Source organism: Symphalangus syndactylus, chromosome 3 (assembly GCF_028878055.3).
Source record: "Symphalangus syndactylus isolate Jambi chromosome 3, NHGRI_mSymSyn1-v2.1_pri, whole genome shotgun sequence".
Lineage (NCBI taxonomy): Eukaryota > Metazoa > Chordata > Mammalia > Primates > Hylobatidae > Symphalangus > Symphalangus syndactylus.
Genome location: NC_072425.2, coordinates 127,602,943 through 127,630,292, shown reverse-complemented (window position 1 = coordinate 127,630,292; position 27,350 = coordinate 127,602,943). Strand labels below are relative to the sequence as shown.

Genomic DNA, 27,350 nt, shown 5'->3' with positions numbered 1-27,350 from the left:
GCGCGGCTGCTCCATGGCAGTTTTCGGGGGGCAGGTATGGGGAGTACTGCCCCCCACACTAGGGTCCTGGATGATTCCGGGTCTCCGAGGTGGGGGTCACAGTTTGAGGGGCGACTGTGGATGATAACGGTCGACACTACGGGGACATGTAGGTTCGGCCGGGCCTAGAACCGGGCAGGGTGGGGGCGGGTGGGCTGTGGTTGGGGGGTCCTGAGGGCTGAGGCGGGGGACCTTCTCCCTGCACTGGTCCCCTGGCCCCTGGGCCTCTGGCCGGGCTGGATGGGGATCCGGGTGTCGGTGTGGGCGTGGGGGCAGCGCGTGTTCCCTGTCAAAGCTGGAAGGGGGATGCAAGTGACAACTTGTAGCGTTCCATTCCGATAAGCACGGCCGCGGTGCTGCGGGAGGATTCCGATCCGGGTCAGGTTTCGTTGGAACGGTTCCCTGAGCAAGTGCACGTGGGCCGCGGGCTGCCGGCCGCTGCCGTTCCGCTCCCTGAGGAATTGATTTGGGTGTTTCTAGCCCTGTCTGCCTATCCCCGCCTCCCCACCCCCGCCCCCAGCATAAGACGTTCCGATATTTGGCCTTTTTTTTTTTTTTTTTTCCTTGTCTTAGTGGTGCCCTTCTAGCTTTTCTGGAAACAAGTTGCGATTAGAGGCATCTTTTAGCTTTTCCTTAAGAAATATCTTAAGGGATTGCATTTGTTTCATTAGAGAGTTAAAGGGGTTGCGCAGGTTCCCTGCTTGTCTTGATTTTACTGCCTTTCATAAATCTTCCCACCAGGATCTTAGGTTGGCTAGAGGTCAGTTGAAGAGAGGTGATCGGTGTGCCAAGTATAGAAATGTGTGGGAGTTCCCAAGGACCTTGACCGTGTCACCGAGCCATCTAGGGGTGTCCGTGAACTTGATGATATACGGGCTGTAGTGCCGGCTCAGCCTTTGATGTATTGAGGCTGCGGTTTGTCCTTGTCGCTTTTCCCCTTCGGAGATGGAGGGAGTGTATTTGTGTGTAGTCAAGTCTTCCCAAATAAAACGTGAATTTATCAGGCTAGCCCTACATTTACTGACATAAATTTTTAAACTTAAAACATTTTATTTTTGTAAACGTAAGGAATTGGAAGAAAATCAAAGATTTATTTTTCTGAACAGTTTTCTTTTTTTCTTTTTTTTTTTTTTTTTTTTACTAAGGGTATAACACTGCCAGAGGGAGGAAGCATTAAAGAGGAGCTTTATTATCATTTATCAAGTAATACTTGTCCAATAAATGAAGGGTTGCTTTGCTCTTTTCCCACGTTCTTTTTACTTATCATAGCCACTGTCCTTAAGATGCTGTCGTTTGTTATGAAACTTAGCAGTTTCACACATTAACAAACCAGTACTTACCTTTCCAACATCGTTGGGAAGATTAAAGGTGAAATTCAGTGAATAATGATAAACAATAGACATTTAATAAATGTTAGCACTTACTGTTTGCAATATCCCTATGTCTGTAATTCATACCTTTGTGTCCCAGTTGTTCAAGCCAAAAATCTAGGATTCGTTTTCAACTCATTTCCTCTCTCTGCACCAACCAATCCATCAGGGAAGCTACTGTCAATCCGAATGTGTCTTGAATTTCTCCACTTCATCTCCACTGTTGCCAGTGTAGTCCAAGCCAAGCCGCCATCTCTCACTTGTACCTTTGCAGAAATGTCTTAACTTGCCTAACACCTTTCTTGCCCTTCTTTGATCCAGTCACCACTTAGCACCAGAATAATCTTTTAAAATGTAAATTAATCATGTTGCTTACCTCTTTAAAATCCTGCAGTGGCTTTTCATCCATTTATAATAAAATTCGGACCCTTTTTTCTTGGCCCTGTATACTTCTCCCACCTCATCTATGCATCCCCCCCCTTGTTTGTGTATTCTCCAACCACATGGGCCTTCTTCCTCTTAATATTTCAAGTCATCAAATTCATTCTTATTTTGAGGCCTTGATGGTGTTTCTCTGTGCTTCAGCCCCAGGTCTTTGCAGTCTTGACTTTCATATTATTGTCAGATCACAGGTTCTAGCAGAGGCCTGCCATTGACTACCTAAGTGGAAGTGCTCCTCAGTCATTCTCTAGACCTTCTGCTTTATTGTCATCTTAGCATTCATCCTTGCCTGATATTTTCTTATTTACTTGCTTGTTATCTGTTACCCACATCCCTCACCAGATTGAAAACCATGATAATAGGGACCTTATCTGTATTGCTTAAGACTGCCTCTCCAGCACCTAGAATAGTGTCTGCTATATATTAGATTTTCCATAAATATTAGTTGGGTTATGTACAGCAGTGAACAGGACAGATATGGCCCCTGTCTTCAGAATTTATGGCTCAGAGCAGGGTCAGCAAACCTTTATTTAAAGGACCAGATACTAAATATTTAAGGTTTGTAGGCCCTTTGTTACAGGCTACTCAGTTCTGCCATTATAGTGCTAAAGCAGCCATAGACAATGAAGAAATGAATGGGCATAGCTGTGTTGTAATAAAACTTTGTTTAGAGAAACAAGTGGTGAGTCTCTGTGGTGTAGTTTCCTCTCTCCTAACTAGGGGAGAGTAGTGCCACTGAGTGGTACATTGTGTAATGATGGAACTCCGTTATCTACAGTGTCCATTCAGTAGCCACTAGCTACATGTAGCTATTGAGCTCTTGAAATGTGGCTGGCATGACTGAGAAACTAAAAATTTTTTTAACAGCTTCATTGAAGTATAATTGATATAGAATAAACTGCACATATTTAAAGTATATAAATTTAATAGTTTTGACATATATATACACTTATGAAACCATCTCCAGAGTTTAGCTAAGAAATATATTCATCATCCCCCAAAGTTTCCTCATGTGCCTTTCTAATTCCTGAATTCCCTCTCCATTCCCAGGCAACCACTAGTCTGTTTTCTGTCACTGTAGGTTAATTCACATTTCCAAAGATTTTTTGTAAATGTAATCATACTTTATATTCTTTTTTTATCAGGCTTGTTTCATTCAATACAATTACTTTGAGGTTTATCCATGATTTTGCATGTATCGATAGTTCATTTCATTGCTGAACAGTATTCCATCATGTGACTGGACCACAATTTATCCATTCATCTGTTGATGGGCATTTGGATTATTTCTAGTTTTAGGCTATCACAAATAAAACTGCTGTGAACATTCATGTACAAGTCTTTGCATGGACTTCATTTTGGGGGAGTAAATACTTAGGTGTGGAATAGCTGGGTCATATTTTAGGTATATATTAAACTTTTTAAGAATCTGTTCAATTGTTTTTTCCAAAGTGGTTTTATAATCCCCCTGGCAGTGCATATGAGTCCACCTACTCCAAATTTTCACCAGTACTTATTATTATCTGCCTTTTTGATTACAGTCATCCTAATGGATGTAAAGTGGTAACTAATGGTTTTGATTTGCATTTCCTCAGTGACTAGTGATGTTGAGCATCTTTTCATGTGCTTATTTGTCATCCATACTTTATCTTTGGTGAAGTATCCAAATATTCTGCCCAATTTTAATTGTGTTTTCTCCCAGTCTGACTTGTCTTTTTACTTTCTTAAGAGTATCTTTCAAAAGAACGGAAGTTCTTATTTTTGGTGAAATACAATTTGTCTTTTTTTTTTTGTCTGTAAGCTTCTTAATTATAATCAACTTGAATTTAAATCTAAAGAGCCACATGTGTCTAGTGGCTACTGTATTGGACAGCATGGGTCAAAGGAAGAGACAAAAAAAAAACAAAAAAAATTAAATAAATGGTGATAACTGTTATTAAAGGAACAAACATAACCCTGAATTAGACAAATGTGGTTGTTGAGTTAGATCATTCTGCATTAGGGTGTTCAGGGAAGGCCTTTTTTAAGTGTCCCTTAACTCTCTTATGGCTTAAAAAGACCGTGCTGTAAAAAGAAGTGGGAGCATTAAGTTCAAAGGTCCTGAGGTAGGTATGTTTGAGGAGCTAGTATGTAGATTCTGTAAATGAAGTCAGTCTCTTTATTTTATAGCCACATATATTATTTTAATCTCAAGCAGAATTGCCTAGCTAGATCACTCGCTTCTACTCACTAGTCAGAGGATTTCATTGTTTCCAAAAATCAAATCCACTCTCAGAAGACAAAGATTTTTCTATCACTGAGGCACTTCCAAAGAATATACAATAAATTTGTACCGTAATTCCTAAAAATTGGATTCTAAAATATAATAGCATATAGATAAAGCATAGATAATATTTTAAGTAATTCTGGAATAATACATCCTTGAGGATATCCACATTTTCACAGAATAGTTTTAATGAAGTGGAAGCACATATTCGAATCATTTTAGTTAGGAATGATTTGTATCAGACTCAAATACTCTGACCTTTTGGTGTCATATACTAATTGAAAAATCTTTAAATAGGATGAGTGTTGGAATGGGGAAAAAGAGACTTATAGGCCCAGAAAGCCAGGCAAGGGAAAATAATTTTAAAATAGCTCTAACATTTTTAAATGTAGCAGCTGCTGTTGTAAACTTCATTCTGCCTTTTCTTTCTAATTCTCTGGGTCCAAATCTGTTTATAACACCTCGTGGTATGAACACCCCCAAGGGCTAACTTGGACCATGTGTGTGTCTTATACTGGGGCTTGAATTAAGCATCTTAGTGAGTAAGCTTTAGTTTTACTCTTCAATGCTGAGAAAAATATTATACCCATAGTTAAACTAGTATCCTACTCAATTCTTATCTGGTGTTACTCACAAAATGAATTGCATGAAATCAGATACATGAGCTTGTTTTGGCAGGGAGGATCCTAGAATTATAAAAATAAAATTAGATTAATCAGGAATGGCCTCTGTTATCCCTCATGTGACCTCTGAACTTCTGATTGGGCTTCGTTTCTTTGTATGCAAAATGGGGTAATGACCTCTATCCTGCACATCTCACAAGGTTGGTTTTTATGGGTCATGAAAGGTAAATGGAAACACTTTGCAAAAGTGCAGGAGTTATTAGTATAGCTTGCCATGTGAGAGTAGGTGTAAAGCAACAAAAGGAGTTTGAGTTTAAAAAATGTAACATCAGAACATGTACATGCATATGAATGTATACCATCCTTTAAAGCAGTCATCATTGGAAGCCATAGATATCAAATATCATGAGGAGGAACTTGAATAAAAATACAAGGGTTGGCTATAACTTATGGAAGAATAAAGAAAATTTAAAAACCTCTTTATGTGAATGCTTAACTATATTCAAAACACATCAGTTATATGAGGTAGGTGTTAATTTTTTCCTAAAGAAGGAACTGAACCATGTCAAGGCTACAGTGTAGTAAGTGGCAAAACTGGAATTTGAATCCAGTTCTTCCAACTCCATTTCTCTTTTCAATGAGACTATCGCTGCATTTATTATTGTTTGTAACATAAGATACAGGGAGGGGAGAGTAGGTTTGAATTATATATAACCAGCTGAGAAAAGTACAATTGAGGGCCTTTTCTCAGTTGAAACAAATAGTATACATTCTTTGGAGAGTGGCATTTCTACCCTCTCTGTCTACCATTGAATGTTATGTTCACTGCTACCATTAGGTAAATATTAGGTAAACATCGACTTAGAGTGACAATCAATGACACAATCACTGGTCTAATTACTTTGGTGATTTTTATGCCTTGGTGTCTGACATTTTCAGATGTTTTGTATAAGACAGATGTATTTCAAGAGCTCTTAGCCAGGCCTGATCTCTATGCTGATACCTCAGCCTTGCTTGCTATTGGAAAGTTTGGCGTATTCTCCAGACAAACTCAGAAGAGTATATTTCAAAGTTATGTGTGGGTACACTGAATCCTAAGCCTCAGATGATTCCACTGGAAAATCATGTGGAAACCCAGTTGAGACTCACTCAACTCAGTTAACTTTTATATCACTGCTTCACTGAGTCTGGAGGAAAAAACTTTGTGGCCATAGTTATGCTCACTTAAAATGTGAATGGAGTAGTGCATTTTACCATGGCAGAAGAAAAATTAATTTTTGTGACTCTAAAGTTCATAGACTACAATAAATTATAGTTTTATAAAATAAAAGTTAAGGATAATCTTCTTATACATGTGTAAAGAGTAATTATTAATTTTGAAGATTGAGTCCCCTAAGTTAAAATAGGCAGTTGGAATTCATAGACTGAAAGTTCACAAGTCATAGATACCTAAATAGTTAGTGCAGTTGTTGCTTTTAGTTCTGAAGTGAAGGTTGTCATGAAGCAATTTATCATCCTCTATGCCTTCAGCATTCTCCCGGGTTATGATTTGGCGAAAGGGCTGCAGGACAAAAGATGGAACATGTTCAGTAGATGGGGGAGAGCTGAGAAAACTGATGGTACCTACAGAAATGAAATCCTCTCCAATCAATAACTTAGAAGTCTGAATTCTTTCACAGTTCTTACCTTTCCATCCAGGACTTGGTGGCTATTCTTTTCAAAGTAAAGGCATGTTATGCCTTATGGGACTACATACAACTTAACAAAAATATGTAATTGTAAAACTTGCCTTCTAGAAGGTGTCTGTAGCTGAAAATACACTAGATTTCAACTTAAATTGCCACTAAAATACATTATAAAGTGTCACAAAAATAGGTATATAATATCAAAGTTATGTGTGTGTACATATGTGTACATAACACCTGTATACTCATAATATGCAGAGTGCTTTGAGAAAATATGTATTTTTATGATTCAATGGAGTTTTATTACTCATACCCATCATGTCTTCAGAGCATTTGGTATAAACCTTTAAAGTAAACTTTAAGTGAAGGGAAAGTTTGCTCTCCTTTTCTGTTGGTACTTCAAGTGTTTAGGATCACAGGGATTCTAGAGGTCCTGATGTGTGCAGAAAGCCTGCAGAGAGAATGCTCAATTTGTTAGTGGCAACTACAACAGTTTTCTGAAGCAAACTAGGATAGGGTGGATCTTTAGCTTTTGTTTACTTACAGGAGACTCTGCCACAATATAAGAGGCTGGAAAGGTAGCAGAGATGATTGCCTTCGGTCAACCATCAATAATGAGGCTTGTAGGCAATACAGCCCAGTTTATATTATATTTTGTTTCAATCTTATTTTCTTTATCTAGGACAAGTTTATGTTAGAAACATCTAACTGACAGCAGAAATAGCCTCATCAGCACTGTAGGTCAGTGGTGTGCTGAGAGCAGCCTTGACCTAATTTTGACAGACACCTGTCACATGACACAACTGAAATGTAAAACTTGTTTTTGGATGTCTGGTCACTTGTGTGTGGACTCTGAAAATGGAATGTATGTGTGCCCACATCAGCTCACATATCAAAGATCTGGAAAACGCAGCTGCTCTGTGGCCTTTTGCTTTCCTTATTTACCTGAGTCCTAATTTACACCTAGGAGAGCGTTTTTATTTCCTCTCCTGTGGCTACATTCACTCTTTTGAACCTCAGCTTTAACAATAGCCATCACCAGGTAACACTATGTCTGAATCTAGATAGACGTGGATCTGCTTTTTATTCTCATTTGATATAGTCCATTTGTTTTTTACCATTATGGTTTTAGGATTTGATCACAGTACTTTTCCCCTCTGCGTTGAAGACAATGAGGGGCTACCATAAGGCAAAGCTTCCCAACTGTTGCGGATGTGTCTGACAATTAGCCCCTTGGCCTTCAGGCGAGTGGATGGATACTGGGGAGCCAGGGTGCCCCTTTGTTTATCATAGAGTGTTATGGTTGTACAAATATCATTTTGTATGGACTATTATGTGAAAAATGTAGTGGAGCCCTGCCCTGTAAGAAACTATTAGGCAGAGAACATTGGTGATTGACTCTACCTACTCCAGGGCGCTACTTAAAGATGATCATGACCAAAGGTTGAAACTTGTAGCTTTGCCAAAGAAAAAAAGTCCAGCCAACGTGAAGGCCCATAGTGATGCTCCAGAATCCTGCATGTGTGGGGATGGAGGCAAGGAAACAAAGCATAATGTGTAAGGGAAATTCTAATATCCTTATATTTATTTATGTACAGCACTTAAGCACTTTAAAGTTTACTGTCTGTTACATTATCACAATGCTTTTCATTTCAGAGGACTTTCATCCATATATATATGAATGAATATATATATAGTGAGTAGGGCAAGTATTATGTCCATTTTAGAGAAAATCTGAGAAATTAAGTGGTAGAACTAGGGTCCAGAATTAAGGTCCAATGTCTCCTAGCCTAGTGCCCATTCTTCTGCATTACATAGATTATCATGTTTATTGTCGTATTTCAACATGGTAATAGTCCTTCGGAAAGAGGAAAGAGCTGGAAAGTAAAATCAATTCTTCCTTCAGAAAGCAACATATATTCACTTACAGTAGTCTGTACTGTGATTACATTTATTTTAGCTAAATGTTTAAAGTGGTCCTGGTTGGGATGATTTATGGGTAAATAGAAGATCATGTTTATCACAGACCAAACTGACAATAGCAGGAAGCTTCAGCTTACCTAGTGGTCAAAACCTTGTTGTGATAGTAGGACCCAGAAGCAAGGTGCAAGATTAAAAGTAATTATCTTTTTCCCTTACAGAGCCAGTGTCTTTGAAGTATAATTATTCAGTGGCTTGGATACGTCTCCACAAGTAAATGCTAAAGGCATGTAGGGAAGACAAGAAATACGTTAATGCTTACCAAATTGCACAGACTAGCCACAAAAGAATTAATAGTCAAGTTTGAATAAGCTAATGTGTTAATTTGATTACTTATTTTTTCTAGCCTTGAAAATTTAGAGTTCTATAAAAGCTTTCCCAGTGCCCTTATTTTAATACTATGCTTATTTTAAATGCTTGAAAGTGACTTCAGCATCCATAATTCAACTGAAATGCTTGATTTTTTTCCTCATAAAGTGACTGGAACAAAACAAAGCATGAAAAATTGCAGTTCACCTCCAACTTTAATCTTTCATCCTGTTCCTTCCTTTTGATATGCTTTGTTTTTCTTTAATCTCTGTGAGAACTAATAATGAGCAGATTCAGAGTGATTTAGAGGTTCCAAAAATAGTACTATATCTCTTGGCTGTCATGAAGTTAAAATTCCAGTGAGAGCCTACATACAGGTTTTTATATAAAAAGTGTTTTCTGCATTGTTGAAAATAAAACAACAAAAGTTTTTTTCTTCAGTTACCTATTTACAACTCCATTTTTCTACATAAGCACACTTGTATTACCACCTTAAAATCTCAGATATTGGATATGTTAATTCATTCACTTAATACACAACTATTGAGAATTTACTATGTGAAAATCCTAAGGAGGACACCAGAGGAATAGGGGTGGAATGGTGGCAAATCACAATAGACAGGAAGTAAGTGGGTAAGAAAAGATATGTCATGTAAATGGAAAACAAAAGTGAGCAGGAGTAGCAATCCTCATATCAGATAAAACAGACTTTAAACCAACAATGGAAAAAAAAGACAAATGAGAATTATATAATGATTAAATGTTCAATACAAGAAGATTTAACTATCTTAAATATATATGCACCTAACACCAGAACACCCAGATTCATAAAACAAATACTACTACACCTAAGAAAACATTAATAGTAATACAATAATAGTAGGGGACTTCAACACCCCACTGATATCACTGGACAGATCATCAAGGCAGAAAATCAACAAAGAAACTCTGGACTTAAACTGAACTTAGACCAAATGGACCTAACAAACATTTACAGAACATTCTAGCCAACCACAGAATATACATTCTTCTCAGCTCTGCATGGAGCATTCTCCATTATCGACCATATGCTTGGCCATTAAAGAAGTCTCAATAAATTCAAAAAAATCAAAATCATATCAAGTATCTTCTCGGACCACAGTGGAGTAAAATTAGAAATCAAAACCAAGAGGAACTCTCATAAACACACACTGCATGGAAACTAAACATCTTGCTCCTGAGTGACCTTTGGGTAAACAGTGAAATTAAGAAATAAAAAAATTTTCAAAACAAATGAAAATAGACAACATATCAAAACCTCAGGGATACAGCAGAAGTAGAACTAAGAGGAAAGTTTATAACTTTAAATATCTACACCAAAAAGAAAGATCTTAAATTTACAACTTGATGTCACACCTCAAGGAACTAGAAAAATAAGACCAATTGGAACCCAAAGCTAGCACAAATAAAGAAATAACAAAGATTAAAGCAGAAGTAAATGAGATTGAGACAAAAAAAGATACAAAGGATCAGTGAAACAAAAAGTTGGTTATTTGAAAGGATAAACAAAATGACAGACTGCTGGCTAAATTAACCAAGAAAAAAGAGAAAATTCAAATAAGTACAACCAGAAATGATAAAGGTGATATTACAATTGATAACATAGAGATACAAAAGATCATCACAGACTACTGTGAACACCTCTATGCGTATACACTAGAAAATCTAGGAGATGGATAAATTCCTGGAAATATAAAACCCTGCAAGATTGAGCCAGCAAGAAATAGAAGTCCTGAACAGACCAATAATGAGTAATGAAATTGAATCAGTAGTAAAAATCTTCCAAGAACAACAAAAGCCCAGGACCAGACAGATTTGCAGTTGAATTTTATCAAACATACAAAGAACTGGTATTCAATCTTACTGAAACTTCTAAAAAACCAATGAGGAGGGATTATTTCCTCACTCATTCCATGAAACCAGTATCTCCCTGATACCAAAATCAGGGAAGGACACAACAGAAAACGAAAACTATAGGCCAATATTCTGATGAACATAGATGCAGAAATCCTCCACAAAATACTAGCAAACCGAATCCAAAGCACATGAAGAAGATAATTTATCATGATCAAGTGTGTTTTATCCCAGGAATGCAATGATGGTTCAACATCCACAAATCAATAAATGTGTTTTACCACATACACAGAACTAAAAACAAAAACCATGCAGTCATCTTAATAGATGCAGAAAAGGCATTCAGTAAAATCCAACATCCTTCGTGATAAAAACCCTTAACAAAATAGGCTGATGAAAGAAATCGTAGATGACAGAAATGGGAAAACATCCCATGCTCATAGATTGGAAAAATCAGTATCATTAAAATGCCCATACTATTCAAGGCAATCTACAGAGTCAATGCAATCTCTATCAAATTACCAATTTCATTTGTCACAAAATTAGGAAAAAAATCCTAAAGTTCATATGGAACCAAAAAAAGAGCCCAAATAGCCAAAGCCATCCTAAGCAAAAAGAACAAATCCAGAGATATCATATTGCCTGACTTCAAATTATACTACAAGGCTGTGGCAACTAAAACAGCATGGTCCTGGTATAAAAATAGATATATAGATCAATGGAGCAGAATAGAGAACCCAGAAATAAAGCCATATAACTACAACCAACTGATCTTCAACAAAGCCAACAAAAATAAACAATGGGGAAAGGACATCCTATTCAATAAATTGTGCTGGGAAAATTGGCTAGCCACATGCAGAAGAATGAAACTAGACAAATGCAAATGCAACATAAAAATAGACAAATGGGATTTAATTAAACTAAACAGCTTCTGCAAAGCAAAAGAAATAATAAGGGTAAACAGACAACCTACAGAATGGGACAAAATATTCACAAATTATGCCTCTGACAAAGGACTAGTATCCAGAACTTACAAGGAACTGAAAGAACTCGACAAGAAAAAAACAGCTCCATTAAAAACTGGGCAAAGGACATGAACAGATATTTCTTTTTTTTTTTTTTTTTTTTATAATTTAGGTTTTAGGGTACATGTGCAGGTTTGTTACATATGTATCAATGTGCCATGTTGATTTCCTGTACCCATTAACTTGTCATTTAGCATTAGGTATATCTCCTAATGCTGTCTCTCCCCCCTCCCCCCACCCCACAACAGTCCCCGGAGTGTGATGTTCCCCTTCCTGTGTCCATGAGTTCTCATTGTTCAACTCCCACCTATGAGTGAGAACATGCAGTGTTTGGTTTTTTGTCCTTGCGATAGTTTACTGAGAATGATGTTTTCCAGTTTCATCCATGTCCCTACAAAGGATACGAACTCATCATTTTTTATGGCTGCATAGTATTCCATGGTGTATATGTGCCACATTTTCTTAATCCAGTCTATCGTTGTTGGACATTTGGGTTGGTTCCAACTCTTTGCTATTGTGAATAGTGCCGCAATAAACATACGTGTGCATGTGTCTTTATAGCAGCATGATTTATAGTCCTTTGGGTATATACCCAGTAATGGGATGGCTGGGTCAAATGGTATTTCTAGTTCTAGATCCCTGAGGAATCGCCACACTGACTTCCACAATGGTTGAACTGGTTTACAGTCCCACCAACAGTGTAAAAGTGTTCCTATTTCTCCACATCCTCTCCAGCACCTGTTGTTTCCTGCTTTTTTAATGATGGCCATTCTAACTGGTGTGAGATGGTATCTCATTGTGGTTTTGATTTGCATTTCTCTGATGGCCAGTGATGAGGAGCATTTCTTCATGTGTTTTTTGGCTGCATAAATGTCTTCTTTTGAGAAGTGTCTGTTCATGTCCTTTGCCCACTTTTTGATGGGGTTGTTTGTTTTTTTCTTGTAAATTTGTTTGAGTTCATTGTAGATTCTGGATATTAGCCCTTTGTCAGATGAGTAGGTTGCAAAAATTTTCTCCCATTCTCTAGGTTGCCTGTTCACTCTGATGGTAGTTTCTTTTGCTGTGCAGAATCTCTTTAGTTTAATGAGATCCCATTTGTCAATTTTGGCTTTTGTTGCCATTGCTTTTGGTGTTTTAGACATGAAGTCCTTGCCCATGCCTATGTCCTGAATGGTATTGCCTAGGTTTTCTCATAGGATTTTAATGGTTTTAGGTCTAACATTTAAGTCTTTAATCCATCTTGAATTAATTTTTGTATAAGGTGTAAGGAAGGGATCCAGTTTCAGCTTTCTACATATGGCTAGCCAGTTTTCCCAGCACCATTTATTAAATAGGGAATCCTTTCCCCATTTCTTGTTTTTGTCAGGTTTGTCAAAGATCAGATAGTTGTAGATATGCGGCATCATTTCTGAGGGCTCTGTTCTGTTCCATTGATCTATGTCTCTGTTGTGGTACCAGTACCATGCTGTTTTGGTTACTGTAGCCTTGTAGTATAGTTTGAAGTCAGGTAGCGTGATGCCTCCAGCTTTGTTCTTTTGGCTTAGGATTGACTTGGTGATGCGGGCTCTTTTTTGGTTCCATATGAACTTTAAAGTAGTTTTTTCCAATTCTGTGAAGAAAGTCATTGGTAGCTTGATGGGGATGGCATTGAATCTATAAATTACCTTGGGCAGTATGGCCATTTTCACAATATTGATTCTTCCAACCCATGAGCATGGAATGTTCTTCCATTTGTTTGTATCCTCTTTTATTTCATTGAGCAGTGGTTTATAGTTCTCCTTGAAGAGGTCCTTCACATCCCTTGTAAGTTGGATTCCTAGGTATTTTATTCTCTTTGAAGCAATTGTGAATGGGAGTTCACTCATGATTTGGCTCTCTGTTTGTGATTGGTGTACAAGAATGCTTGTGATTTTTGCACATTGATTTTGTATCCTGAGACTTTGCTGAAGTTGCTAATCAGCTTAAGGAGATTTTGGACTGACACAATGGGGTTTTCTAGATATACAATCATGTCATCTGCAAACAGGGACAGTTTGACTTCCTCTTTTCCTAATTGAATACCCTTTATTTCCTTCTCCTGCCTGATTGCTCTGGCCAGAACTTCCAGCACTATATTGAATAGGAGCAGTGAGAGAGGGCATCCCTGTCTTGTGCCAGTTTTCAGAGGGAATGCTTCCAGTTTTTGCCCATTCAGTATGATATTGGCTGTGGGTTTGTCGTAGATAGCTCTTATTATTTTGAGATACATCCCATCAATACCTAATTTATTGAGAGTTTTTAGCATGAAGGTTGTTGAATTTTGTCAAAGGCCTTTTCTGCATCTATTGAGATCATGATGTGGTTTTTGTCTTTGGTTCTGTTTATATGCTGGATTACATTTATTGATTTGCATATGTTGAACCAGCCTTGCATCCCAGGGATGAAGCCCACTTGATCATGGTGGATAAGCTTTTTGATGTGCTGCTGGATTCGGTTTGCCAGTATTTTATTGAGGATTTTTGCATCAATGTTCATCAAGGATATTGGTCTGAAATTCTCTTTTTTGGTTATGTCTCTGCCAGGCTTTGGTATCAGGACAATGCTGGCTTCATAAAATGTGTTAGGGAGGATTCCCTCTTTTTCTATCGATTGGAATAGTTTCAGAAGGAATGGTACCAGTTCCTCCTTGTACCTCTGGTAGAATTCGGCTGTGAATCCATCAGGTCCTGGACTCTTTTTGGTTGGTAAGCTATTGATTATTGCCACAATTTCAGAGCCTGTTTTTGGTCTATTCAGAGATTCAACTTCTTCCTGATTTAGTCTTGGGAGGGTGTATTTGTCGAGGAATTTATCCATTTCTTCTAGATTTTCTAGTTTATTTGCATAGAGGTGTTTGTAGTATTCTCTGATGGTAGATTGTATTTCTGTGGGATTGGTAAGGAGTCAGGACCTATCAGTGTGCTGTATTCAGGAAACCCATCTCACGTGCAGAGACACACATAGACTCAAAATAAAGGGATGGAGGAAGATCTATCAAGCAAATGGAAAACAAAAAAAGGCAGAGGTTGCAATCCTAGTCTCTGGTAAAATAGACTTTAAACCAACAAAGATCAAAAGAGACAAAGAAGGCCATTACATAATGGTAAAGGGATCAATTCAACAAGAAGAGCTAACTATCCTAAATATATATGCACCCAACACAGGAGCACCCAGATTCATAAAGCAAGTCCTGAGTGACCTACAAAGGGACTTAAACTCCCACGCAATAATAATGGGAGATTTTAACACCCCACTGTCAACATTAGACAGATCAACAAGACAGAAACTTAACAAGGATATCCAGGAATTGAACTCAGCTCTACACAAAGTGGACCTCATAGACATCTACAGAACTCTCCACCCCAAATCAACAGAATATATATTTTTTTCAGCACCACACCACACCTATTCCAAAATTGACCACATAGTTGGAAGTAAAGCTCTCCTCAGCAAATGTAAAAGAACAGAAATTATAACAAACTGTCTCTCAGACCACAGTGCAATCAAACTAGAACTCAGGATTAAGAAACTCAGTCAAAACCGCTCAACTACATGGAAACTGAACAACCTGCTCCTGAATGACTATTGGGTACATAATGAAATGAAGGCAGAAATAAAGATGTTCTTTGAAACCGATGAGAACAAAGACACAACATACCAGAATCTCTGGGACACGTTCAAAGCAGTGTGTAGAGGGAAATTTATAGCACTAAATGCCCACAAGAGAAAGCAGGAAAGATCCAAAATTGACACCCTAACATCACAATTAAAAGAACTAGAAAAGCAAGAGCAAACACATTCAAAAGCTAGCAGAAGGCTAGAAATAACTAAAATCAGAGCAGAACTGAAGGAAATAGAGACACAAAAAACCCTTCAAAAAATTAATGAATCCAGGAGCTGGTTTTTTGAAAAGATCAACAAAATTGATAGACCGCTAGCAAGACCAATAAAGAAGAAAAGAGAGAAGAATCAAATAGATGCAATAAAAAAGGAAAAAGGGGATATCACCACCAATCCCACAGATATTTCTAAAAAGAAGAAAAGCAAGTGGCAAAAAGCATGGGAAAAAATGCTCAAAAATCACTAATTAGAGAAATGCTAATTAAAACTACAATGAGATATCTTACACCCATCAGAATGGCTATTATTAAAAAGTCAAAAAAAAAAAAACAAATGTTGGCATGGATGTGGAGAAAAGGAAACATACAATATTGATGGGAATGTAAATTAGTTCAACATCTATGGTAAACAATGTGGAGATTTATCAAACAACTAAAAATAGAAATACCATTCAATCCTGCAATCCCACTACTGGGTATCTACACAAAGGAAAAGAAATCATTATATTATAAAGACACCTAAACAGAAAAAGACATCTGCATTTCTATATTCATCACAGCACTACTCACAATAGCAAAGTCATGGAGCCAACCAAAATGTCCATCAACAGTTAACTGAATAAATAAAATGTGATACATATACACCATGGAATACTATGCAGCCATAAAAAAGAATGAAATAATTTTCTTTGCAGCAACATGGTGGAGCCTAGAGGCCATTATCCTAAATGAACTAACTCAGAACAGAAAATTAAATACCACATGTTCTCACTAATAAGTGGGATCTAACAGTGGATACAAATGGACATAAAGATGGAAATAATAAACACTGGAGACTCCAAAAGGGAGGTGGGTGAGAAGGTGGCAAAAGTTGAAAAACTACCTATCAGATACAATGTTCACTATTTGCGTAATGAGTATGCTAAAAGCCCAATCCTCACCAGTACACAATATACTGATGTAACAAACATGCACATACACATGAATCTAGAATTGTTAAAAATTTTTAATTAAAACAATAAGCAGGTGGGCAAATTCCTCAGATCTCTGAAGAACTCAAATGGAAAGCCACTGAAACTTTTTGTACAAAAAAAAAATGGGATAAAAAAATTTTCCATTTTCATATATTTCGGATGATTGTGATAAGAAGAAAATTATAACTTATGGCTAAGGACCAGTTTGCTGGGCTGGAGCCCAGTGGTTTAGTAATTTGGTAGTTAGGTTTCTTTGGTATTAACCAAATCGATTTGCATACCATACAATTCACCCACCTAAAGTTATGTTCTGTGGCTTTTAGTGTAGTCATAGAATTGTACATTCACCACCACGATCAATTTTAGAATATTTTCATTACCTCAGAAACACTGAACCCCCTTAGCTATCATCTCCCAATTCTGCTGTCTCCCCAAACTCTAGGGAGGAACAAATCTTTAAGTCTCTATAGATTTGCTTATTCTGGGCACTTTATATAAATGAAATCATATAATATATGGTTTTTGTAATGGTTTCTTTCAATTAGTATAATGTTTTCAAGGTTCACTCATGTTGTAGCATGTATCAATACTTCATTTCTTTTTATTGCCAAGTAATATTTTATTGTATAGATATAGCACATTTTGTTTACCCATTCATCAGTTGATTGACATTGGTGATGTTGCCACTTTTTTACTATTATGAATAATGCTGTTATAAGCAGTCATATGCAAGTCTTTTTGAGGACCTATGTTTTTATTTCTCTTGGATATGTACCTAGGAGTAGAATTGCAGGATCATATGGTAACTCTATGTTTAACCATTGAAGAACTGCCAAACTGTTTTCCATCTTACCAGTTTTCATTCCCACCAGCAGTGTATAAGAGTCCAGTCTCCAATCCTCACCAACCCTTATAATTATCTTTTTTTATTATAGTCATCCTAATGTGTGTGATGTGGTATCTCATTGTAATTTTGATTTGCATTTCCCTGATGGCTAATTATGTTGAGCATTTTCTCATATCCTTATTGGCAATTTGTATATCTTCTTTGGGAGACTGTATTCATATCCTTTGCCCATTTTTTTTTTTTTTTTTTTTTTTTTTTGAGACGAAGTCTCGCTCTTTCACCCAGGCTGGAGTGCAGTGGCGCAATCTCGGCTCACTGCAAGCTCCGCCCCCCGGGGTTCACGCCATTCTCCTGCCTCAGCCTCCTGCGTAGCTGGGACTACAGGCGCCCGCCACCTCGCCCGGCTAATTTTTTGTATTTTTAGTAGAGACAGGGTTTCACTGTGTTAGCCAGGATGGTCTCGATCTCCTGACCTCGTGATCCGCCCGCCTCGGCCTCCCAAAGTGCTGGGATTACAGGCGTGAGCCACCGCGCCCGGCCTCCTTTGCCCATTTTTAATTGGGCAATTTGCCTTTGAGTTTTAATATTTCTTTATAATAGATACATGTCACTTGTCAGATATATGATTTACAATAAAAGATTTCCCATTCTGTGGGTTGTCTTTTCACTTTCTTAATGGTGTCTTTTGAAGCATGGAAATTTTAAATCTTGACAGTGTCTAGATTTTTTCTTCTGTTGCTTGTACTTTTGTTGTCATATCTATTAATAAGAAGCCGCTGCCTCATCCAAGATGACAAGATTATGCCTGTGTTTCCTTCTAAGATTTTTATAGTTTTTAGCTGTTACTTTTAGGTCTTTAAGTTAATTTTTGTATACGGTTTGAGGTAGGGGTCCAACTTTATTCTTTTGTATGTGGATATCCCATTATCTCAGCACCATTTATTTGTTGACAAATGATTAACTTTATTATCAGGCAGATGTTTACTATGTAGCTCAAAGTGATAAGTGTCAACACTATGTTCAAAAGGTGTAGTTTGCACTGCACAGGTATACTCTTGCTGTCTATTTCCATAGCAAATGCTTACATTTTTCTTAATGATACCATTCCAGCAGAGCTCCTTAAAGGTTTGTTTGTTTTCATATGTGTGCATTTGGGGATGGTGGTATTTATGTGGTGAATTAGTGGGTTTTTTTCACATAAAACCCTCATTTATAGAGTGTATAGTTTGTTCCAGGCATTATACCAGGATTTGGGAATGCAAAAATATGCTTGCTACAGAGAAGGAAGGGAGGAAATTTGGGAAGAAGATATAGCCCCTGCTCTCTAGAAAGGGTCAGAAACATAAGTATAATGTGAAATGCTACTACTGAGGCATCATATATGCAGGAACACAGGGAGTTGAATATGTAATTAATCCATGTATTTAAAATGACTTGAAGTAGAAAGCACCTTGCAGATTAGTTGGTAATGTTGCTGCAGTTTTGTGTTATTATTTAAATGTAAAAGATAAAAAATTACTGGCATTTGGTTCTCATATTCAATTATGACCTTTATTCATTTACTGTTAGGCATAATAGGTTTTTTGACCTACAGTACTGAATATAACTGCAGAGGATACAGCAGAGGGTCAAAGATCCATTGGAAGTAATGGCAAAAACAGCAATTACTTGTACACCAACCTAATAATTTCTCTGTAGTATTCATGTTATACTTTCCTAATAAAGGCCATTTGTAAATAGACAACAGTTTTTGACATTTAATCACTCTTTATTCCATTTTAGAACTTCTTCCATTCTCCTCTTCATTTTTTCCCGTTTGGGGGACAGAGAGATAGATTTGTTTGTTTCGTAGCTCACATAAAATTCTTATTTAGTTTTTGGGGCTACTTAACACTAGGTAAGTGATACAATATCAAACTCATTCCCGAAAGATTAATGCAATTAATTAATTGGGTATTTTTGCCTAAAGGTATAGTTTATCATTTCTTTAAAACATTACCTTTTAAAAATATTCTATTTCACAGTGGTATCCAGTGTTTATGAGGTCATCTAATTAAAAACATCAAGTACAACAGAAAATATATACTATATACTGTCTGAAGTTTACCTTGTTTTCTGTGAAGCAAAGAATTATAGTTATCCCTGTCACAGAACAACTGTGAAATTTGTTGGTGCTAAGATAAGCATAACATAAACCTGTCCTGATAAGTTTGTACTATTATACACCTGTAAAAGAATCAATAGTTTCATTCTATTTTGATGTATTTCACATAGTTGTAAACAAGAAAACCTAAGTTTTCATTGCCTGAGAACAGATTCTTTCAGAGATCAGTGAATTTGTTTTGAAGTTATTATTGGCCCTTTGTTTGGTTACACTTTTAAGCAAAAGAAAGAGATAAGTATATTTTGAATGAATTAATATCTATATCTATTAAGCCCCTGGTTATATTGGCTGCATGTAAGACCTTTTGTTATTTAGAATGAATTCTGTGAATCCTAAATGTATGGTTCATGTAATGTTTATTTTCTTGCATATCCATGGTGAATCTTTGGTGGACACTTAATGTGGGACTATCAGAAATAGAAGGGACCTAAGTGACTATGTAGTCCAAACTGTCTCATTTTGTGGGTAAGGAAATGGAGGCCCAGAGAAGTGGCTGAATTGCCTTGGGTTGCACATCTCATTAATGATAGAATAAGTCTGAGTACGAACAATGGAACCTGAAATAAAAACAAACTACCTCTTGGTAGTTTGATTGCATTCTCTTCAATATAAATCAAGCTGGATGAGGTGGCTACACTCAGCATTTGACCCTTATACATCTGACAATTTTAAAACTCAGAAAATACAGTCTATTCACTGTTATACAAATAATCTTCTACAATAGATTTCCATGAAAAACACCCATTTCAAAAGCACCTTTTCAGAAGAAAATTTGTCACCCTTCTTTGATGATCCATTCTCATGTTTAACAGCTATCAATCTTGGGAGGATTTTCTTACATCAGAAAGTTTCTTAACTTGAGGTTCATAAATCCCTAAGGAATCCATTTTATGGGGGTTCTGAACCCCTGAAGTTGCATGCAAAATTTAGTTCACAACTTTTATAGATTTGTCAACAAACCACTACCCAAGGACAACCTGGATTTTCATTCCATGTTTCTCCCCATTTCTTTCTGCCTCATCTTCCTTGGAAGATGCTTACTTTCCTCCATATTATAGTTCTGCGTTAATTTTGAGATTATTACTGTTTCTAAATGAAGAATCTCAGATCATTTTATCCTGTTTCATAGGCTCTTTTTCTTCACATTTTAAGTCATTTTACACTGTCTTTTGAATCCTTTCCAAATTCTTCATAAACCTGAAAGCCAAGGAGCTCAGAATTAGAAACTATGTACTAATGAAGATCTAGTTTAGAATCTTGGATCTGCTGACAGTAATTTCAGAAGGTTAGAGAAAGCAGATGTAAAGCTGCTTAATGGCAGATCCTCAAGGTCAAAGCAGACAGAGGGTGTGAGGGACAAAGGTAAAGCTTACAAGAGTGGGTGCATTTCACACTTCAAAGTAGTAATTCGGTCCTGTAAAGGGAATCAGGATAGAGTAGGAATTAATTCCAGGCCTGAAGGTGAAACAGAACCCTGCAAAAAATCTGGAACATAGCTTGATGGATATGAACAAACTGCCACTTTTCTTAGTACAATCAATCCAATCTTTCAGTGTTGAGACTCTTCACATGAGGAAGTGCTGCTGTACCTTGCAATACAAATACTTATCTCCCAGTTTTCCTTTCTCCTTGTAACCTCTGCAGTCACACTAGCCTAAGGATATTAGATTCCTGAGGATTATGTTCCTAAGAGGTGTGAGTAATGAAAACAGTGAGATAGGGCTTGCACTTTATAATATATAAACTAGGTTATTGAAATCACCAGTGTTGGAAAAGATTAGACTTTTCTGGGAATCTGATGATAACTCTGGGCTGTTTCTCTAGAAGGAAGACATCACATATACATCATGCAAAAAATTTTTATGTAAGTAACCTGGCCTGAAATTGATTTGTGGTTAATAACTCCCAATTGAGATGTTTGATATTGTCTATTTTTAACCCATGTGTTTCTTGTCATTTATTAATGTTTTACATAATTATTCCAGCTGTTGTCTCAGCTGTGCTAAGGAGATTTGTGCCTATAGCTTCCACGTGTGAGCCAAAAGATTAATGAGTGGAATAGCAACACTGAGGCCAGAGCAGTGGTGACAATAATTTGGGAGAGATCCCCAGGAGCATGGAGAATTTGTGGGATAAGAATTGTGCCAAAGAAGTCTAGCATCCTCTTCCCACTGGGTGATTCTTTCTTTATTCCTATGCTAGGATCATTGTTTTACTTTAAAAACTGCAAGCAATTCCTTTATGAATCACATAATAGGGTACCGACACTGAGCTGCCTAGTTTTATATGGTTCCCATTGGAGCAACATCCAGTTCCCAAGCATGACTGGCCTAGAGGTAGTGGGTAAGACCTTTGGCGAGGATACAGGGTGAGAGGGATATGGGATGAAAGGGTATAGAGATATAGGGTGAGAAGAATGGCTTTGATAATACAGCCTGAACTTCGCTCATGGCTGTTTGTGACTATATATGGTTAATTTTACTCATCTGCTTCTAGTGGCTGTATCTAGATGTGTTAAATATATAAGACTAAATTTAGAGAGTAATTATCTGAATAATTCAAGTCGAATAAACTTCATTTACTGCAATTTTAGGTCATTGGAACAGATTACCACCTTCTTATATTTATATACCACCTAGAAAAAAAGATTTTTTATTGTTTGAAGTTACAGTTTTAAAAAAGTCTATTTGGAAGAAGGGATTCCCAAGTGTGTTAATATTTATGCAAAACTCTAGTCTCTCTGCTTTTGCTTTAACTGTTTTTTCCTCTCCTTGTCTTTTCTTGAAGCCAAATTTGCCTGTGAAATAAAGATAGTAGTATCTACCCGGATGACATTTTGGTTTATAAATAAGATAATCCGTGTCCAGCCTTTAGCATAGAGCCGGACACATGATAGCCAGTAATAATGGTTATGATGGTGTTTCTCCCAAATATTCTGGTAAACATTCAACCTCTTTATTCTCTGACCACAGTAAATACTTATTGCCTTTACCACTTTTTGACACTTACTGTCCTGTTTTTTTTTTTTTTAACTATCCTATTTTAGATGTTTTGTCTCCATAATGAAACTGTAGGCTCCTTGATAGGCAAAGATAGGCAATGCAAAACTTGTTAAATTGGATTGAAAAAAAAAAATCAACATTGTCTTGCCTTACAAGCCACGTGGTCTTCATTTTTGTTTCATCAACAGAAAATGAAAACACTAGCAGAAAGGAGGAGGAGCGCTCCATCTCTTATCCTGGATAAAGCCCTACAAAAACGGCCTGCTACCAGGTAAGTGCAAAGCTTTGTATTACACATTCAGTATGTGCTTGGAACTTTATATTAGATGAAGAGTTTTTCAGATCACATATTCTTTAATGTGTAGAGGTTGTTATCACCACCAGAATTCTGTTTAAGAGTAGAAAATACAACTTTTGTTATGAGGTTAATAGGGCCTAGCTGGTATATATGCTCAGTTGCTTTAAAACTGATTCAAAAGTGAATTTCACTCCAAAAAGTATATAAACTTGCAAGTTCCACATTTTAACAAAGTTTACTTATAAAATAGAAATCAAAATACTGAAAAATGAATGTTTTGTTTTGCACAAAACTGCATATTTTTAAATCAACACAAAGTGATTGTTGTGCGTGGATAAGGCAGTTTTTCTTACCAACTTTAGATATGAAGGAAGATAACCATATTAGGATTACTTTTTAAAATGGAATATTGATTTATTTTAGGCATTATTGGTTAAATTAGTGAAATTCAAAGTGGAAAAATAAGCTAAATACCTGTTAACAGAGTCATTTCACCAATGGAGGCTAATTACTATTTCAATGGACATTGGAATAGACATTTTTTTTTTTTTTTTTTTTTTTGCAGAGCAGGAGCGAAAGCTTGTTGAAAAGATTTAGAACAGGAAGGAAAGGAAGGAAAGTACAACTTGAAAGAGGGCCAAGCAGGCAACTTGAGAAAACAAGTACGCAGCTTGACCTCTTAACTTGGGGATTTTGTATGTTGGCATACTTCTGGGATCTCATTGGGAAGCTGCTGATCAGTTTCAGGTGTTTTCTCTCTGTTACGAGACCACCTTTCCCTGGTGCCAGCTGTGACCAATTATTACTTGAGCGAAATGGTTAACAACCACCTCACCATCAACTGATGGTCACCCAATACTCCTGGTGCGTGTTGCGGGGAGCCCTCTCCTGCCCCGCTCACACCTGACTAGCTATCTACTGTAACATTTCAATAGACATTTTAAGAGTCTTTCATAATGTGTTGAAATTGAATAGTCATTATTATTTTATTCATTAATTTTTTCAAATTCAAATATTAATTTATTCACTAATTTTTTCAAATTCAAATATTCATTAATTCATTCATTTTTAAATGGCATTTTAACTCATAAGAGTTTTTATGTTCAAAGGAATGTTACAATAATTTTTCTCTAAGCTGTGAATCCTTTTAGGTAAAGTGAAGGCTTCACCAACTTTATTTAAAGCGAGGATATATCTATAACTATGACATTTCTTCAAATCGTGCTAATTTAACATAAAATCTGTATGATTGGGAGGCCAAGGCGGACGGATCACGAGGTTAGGAGATAGAGACCATCCTGGCTAACACGTTGAAACCCCATGTCTACTAAAAAAAAATCCAAAATATTAACCGGGCATGGTGGCAGGCGCCTGTAGTCCCAGCTACTCGGAGAGGCTGAGGCAGGAGAATGGCGTGAACCTGGGAGGCGGAGCTTGCAGTGAGCCCAGATCGCGCCCTGCACTCCAGCCTGGGCCACAGAGTGAGACTCTGTCTCCAAAAAAAAAAAAAAAAAAAAAAAAACTCATCTATATGAAAGTATGGAAGTTTTTCAGTATTAAAAATAAGTTATATATCCAAATCCCAACAAGTGAAATGTACAAAAATACTCACATCACTTTCTTCCGAGCACTTAGCAAGTTCTCAGACTCAGTAGTTTTTCTCACCTACCCCCAGAAGACGTACACTTTAGTCATTGGGTTGATCAAGAAATGTAAACTCCTTTTAATAGATGCCTAATCAAAATTTAATTAGGAAGCCATTCTGCCAAATAAAAATACAGTAATATATTTCAGTGTCATATATAAATGACTTTTGCATTGTTTGCATCAGTGTATCCTTGCTTTAGTGTGAATAAAAGAGAATGGTTATATCTTCACAGTTTAACACTGATTATCTAGAAACCTCAAGGGACAGTATTTTTTCAGTGCAGGTGGATAGAGGAAACAGAATCAGTATAGCTGTCTTTAATTCTCTACTATAGATGTAAAAATAAATTTATTGTTTATTTTTTAACAAAGTTTTTAACAAATACACAGTTTTGGGTAAAATTTTTTATTGGAAGCTTGTGAGTATGAAGTGTGCTAAGGTTTTTCAGTTAAAAGTAGTCCTTATAGAAGCTGTAGCCTGAGATCAGGAACCAGTAATCATCTTTCCCCAATCTACCCCAGGGTGAGAATCTGCGATAAGTATATATACAGGTACTGAAAGTTTATGCAGACCAGTGGTTCACAGTGGGGTGGGGGCGGGGGATGGTACTAACCTCTAGGGTACACTTTGGAATTTTGTGGAACATTTATGTTTGGTCAGTGATTTAGTGGCAGCAGCCAGGGATGCTAGGCATCATGGAAAGCACAGAACATCCTGTGAAGAGAAGAATGGCGGGTTCCTGCGTAGCTTTTGAAAGTCCCCTGTATAGCATATGCATGAAGGGGGAAAAAATCTTTATACAATTATCTATGCCTGTAACCTATTTTATATATAAGCACAAAGTATTTTTATACATTTCAATAAACACTAAATTTTTCAGAAATGTAGCTACCTTGTACATCAAGAGATAATTGTACTTTGTATTGTTTGGAACCATTTCTAAAAATCACTGGGCTTCATTTTTCTATTCTTGTTACATGAAATTTCTTATCTGACTTCTCTTAAATTTGAGTATATTAATTGTAACTAGTTGTAAGCATCTGACTACTTAATTGTCTTTAGTATAATCATGTCTGAGCATGTACTTATTGAAATACATACTTCATTAAGAACTTTCATTTTTTTCTTTATGTTACTGTTAGAGTGTTTTATTATTTTTGACTTTTTAAAAATACCTGTGAATTTCATTTCAGGATATAAAAAGAGGAATTTAAACATATATATAGACTTGTATATAACAAAGGGTCATTGGGTTTAATAGAATCAAGAACTGCTGATACAGATGAAGTGCCATGCTAGGGAAAATGCTAACACTTATCTGACTCACTGAAAAATGCCACTTCTTATTGTTCTAAGTTGAGAACCAATATAATAATATACAACAATGCCCTTCCCCACACTGCCTCCCTATCACTTCTTCAAGAATTGGTGCTTACATTAGAGCCAGTTCTCCCAGATTCTTAGTAGTAGCAAAATATGATGAGTTTTGTGTCAAAATAACTGTAAGGAAAAAAGTTTGTTTGGCTGGACATGGTGGCACATCCCTGTAATCCAAACCCTTTGGTATGCCAAGGTGGGAGGATCACTTGAGCCTGGGCAACATAGCAAGACCCTGTCTCTAAAATAAAAAAAATTAGCCGGGCATGGTGATGTGTGTCCCAGCTACTTGGAAGGCTGAGGTGGGAGGATCACTTAAGCCCAGGAGTTGGAAGCTGCAGTGAGCTACGATGGTGCCACTGCACTCAGACCCTGTCTTAAAATATATGTGTGCATGTGTGTGTGTGTATATATATGTGTATATATGTATATGTGTGTATATATGTGTACATATATGTGTGTATATATGTGTACATATATGTGTGTATATATGTGTACATATATGTGTGTACATACGTGTGTATATGTGTGTACATACGTGTGTATATATGTACATATGTGTGTATATGTGTACATACGTGTGTGTATATGTGTACATACGTGTGTGTATGTGTACATACGTGTGTATATGTGTGCATACGTGTGTGTATGTGTGCATACGTGTGTGTATATATGTGTACATATGTGTGTGTACATGTGTGTGTATATGTGTACATATGTGTGTGTGTACATATGTGTGTGTATATGTGTACATATGTGTGTGTATATGTGTACATACATGTGTGTGTGTATATGTGTATATGTTTTAATCTTCAGTTAATTTCCTGGAAATTTCTCTAGATCAGTAATTAGGGTGCATAATGCTAGGGAATGGGACCTTCACCTCTCTCATAATCTTATAAAGAGGAGATTATGCTTTTACTTTGTGTAGCTCTTGGTGCTTGTACTCTGAAGGTATGCAAAATATTTGTAAGCAATACAATTTCAGGATTAGAACCTGAAAGGGTCCTCTAGTTTAGTGATTCCTAAGCCTTTCTAATTTGGTATTCTAGAGTGGGCTACAGATATCAGCATATTTTTCAAATCCATAGTTAATTCTGTGCACTCTTTTTTAAAATTGTAGTAGAAACACTTAACATGAGAGCTATCATCTTTATAGATTTTTAAGTATAGAATATAATACTGTTATCTATAGGATTCTAATGAATGCTTGGTGGAGGACCACTGTTGCATGATATAAAAGAATGCTTTTATGTTTATTTGCTTATAAAAAAGGAATACAAGATAGAATTTTAAGGAAGTATTTACAATTGACAAAAGTAATACATATTTCTTATAAAAGAAAACAATATGGACGTGTATAAAACAAAAAGTAAAGTCTCTATTCCATCCCCAGGGGTAACTACTATTAATCATTTGTATTTCCTTTTAAATTCTTGCCTGTTCAGAAGTGATTCAGATTTTTGTTTTCCCTCGTGTTTAAATTATCACTTAAACATAGATGTATTAGTTATTTTCAAGTCTCTTGCAGTTTTTTCAAAAACTTGGAGAT

The 27,350-nt window shown here is 36.6% G+C and overlaps 1 protein-coding gene across 3 annotated transcripts in view; it reads left to right on the top strand.

Annotated features, from left to right (window-relative positions):
- ARHGAP20 (Rho GTPase activating protein 20) overlaps positions 1-27,350 on the top strand; it is a 146,079-nt gene that overhangs the window by 851 nt on the left and 117,878 nt on the right. For 2 of the 3 annotated variants that reach the window (XM_055273043.2, XM_055273044.2), the window contains exon 2: positions 22,664-22,746. In XM_055273043.2, the coding sequence (XP_055129018.1) occupies positions 22,664-22,746 (83 nt within the window). Of the gene's footprint in view, positions 1-21,155; positions 21,338-22,663; positions 22,747-27,350 lie in introns of those variants that run through there. The other variant, XM_063636509.1, reaches the window with a different exon arrangement.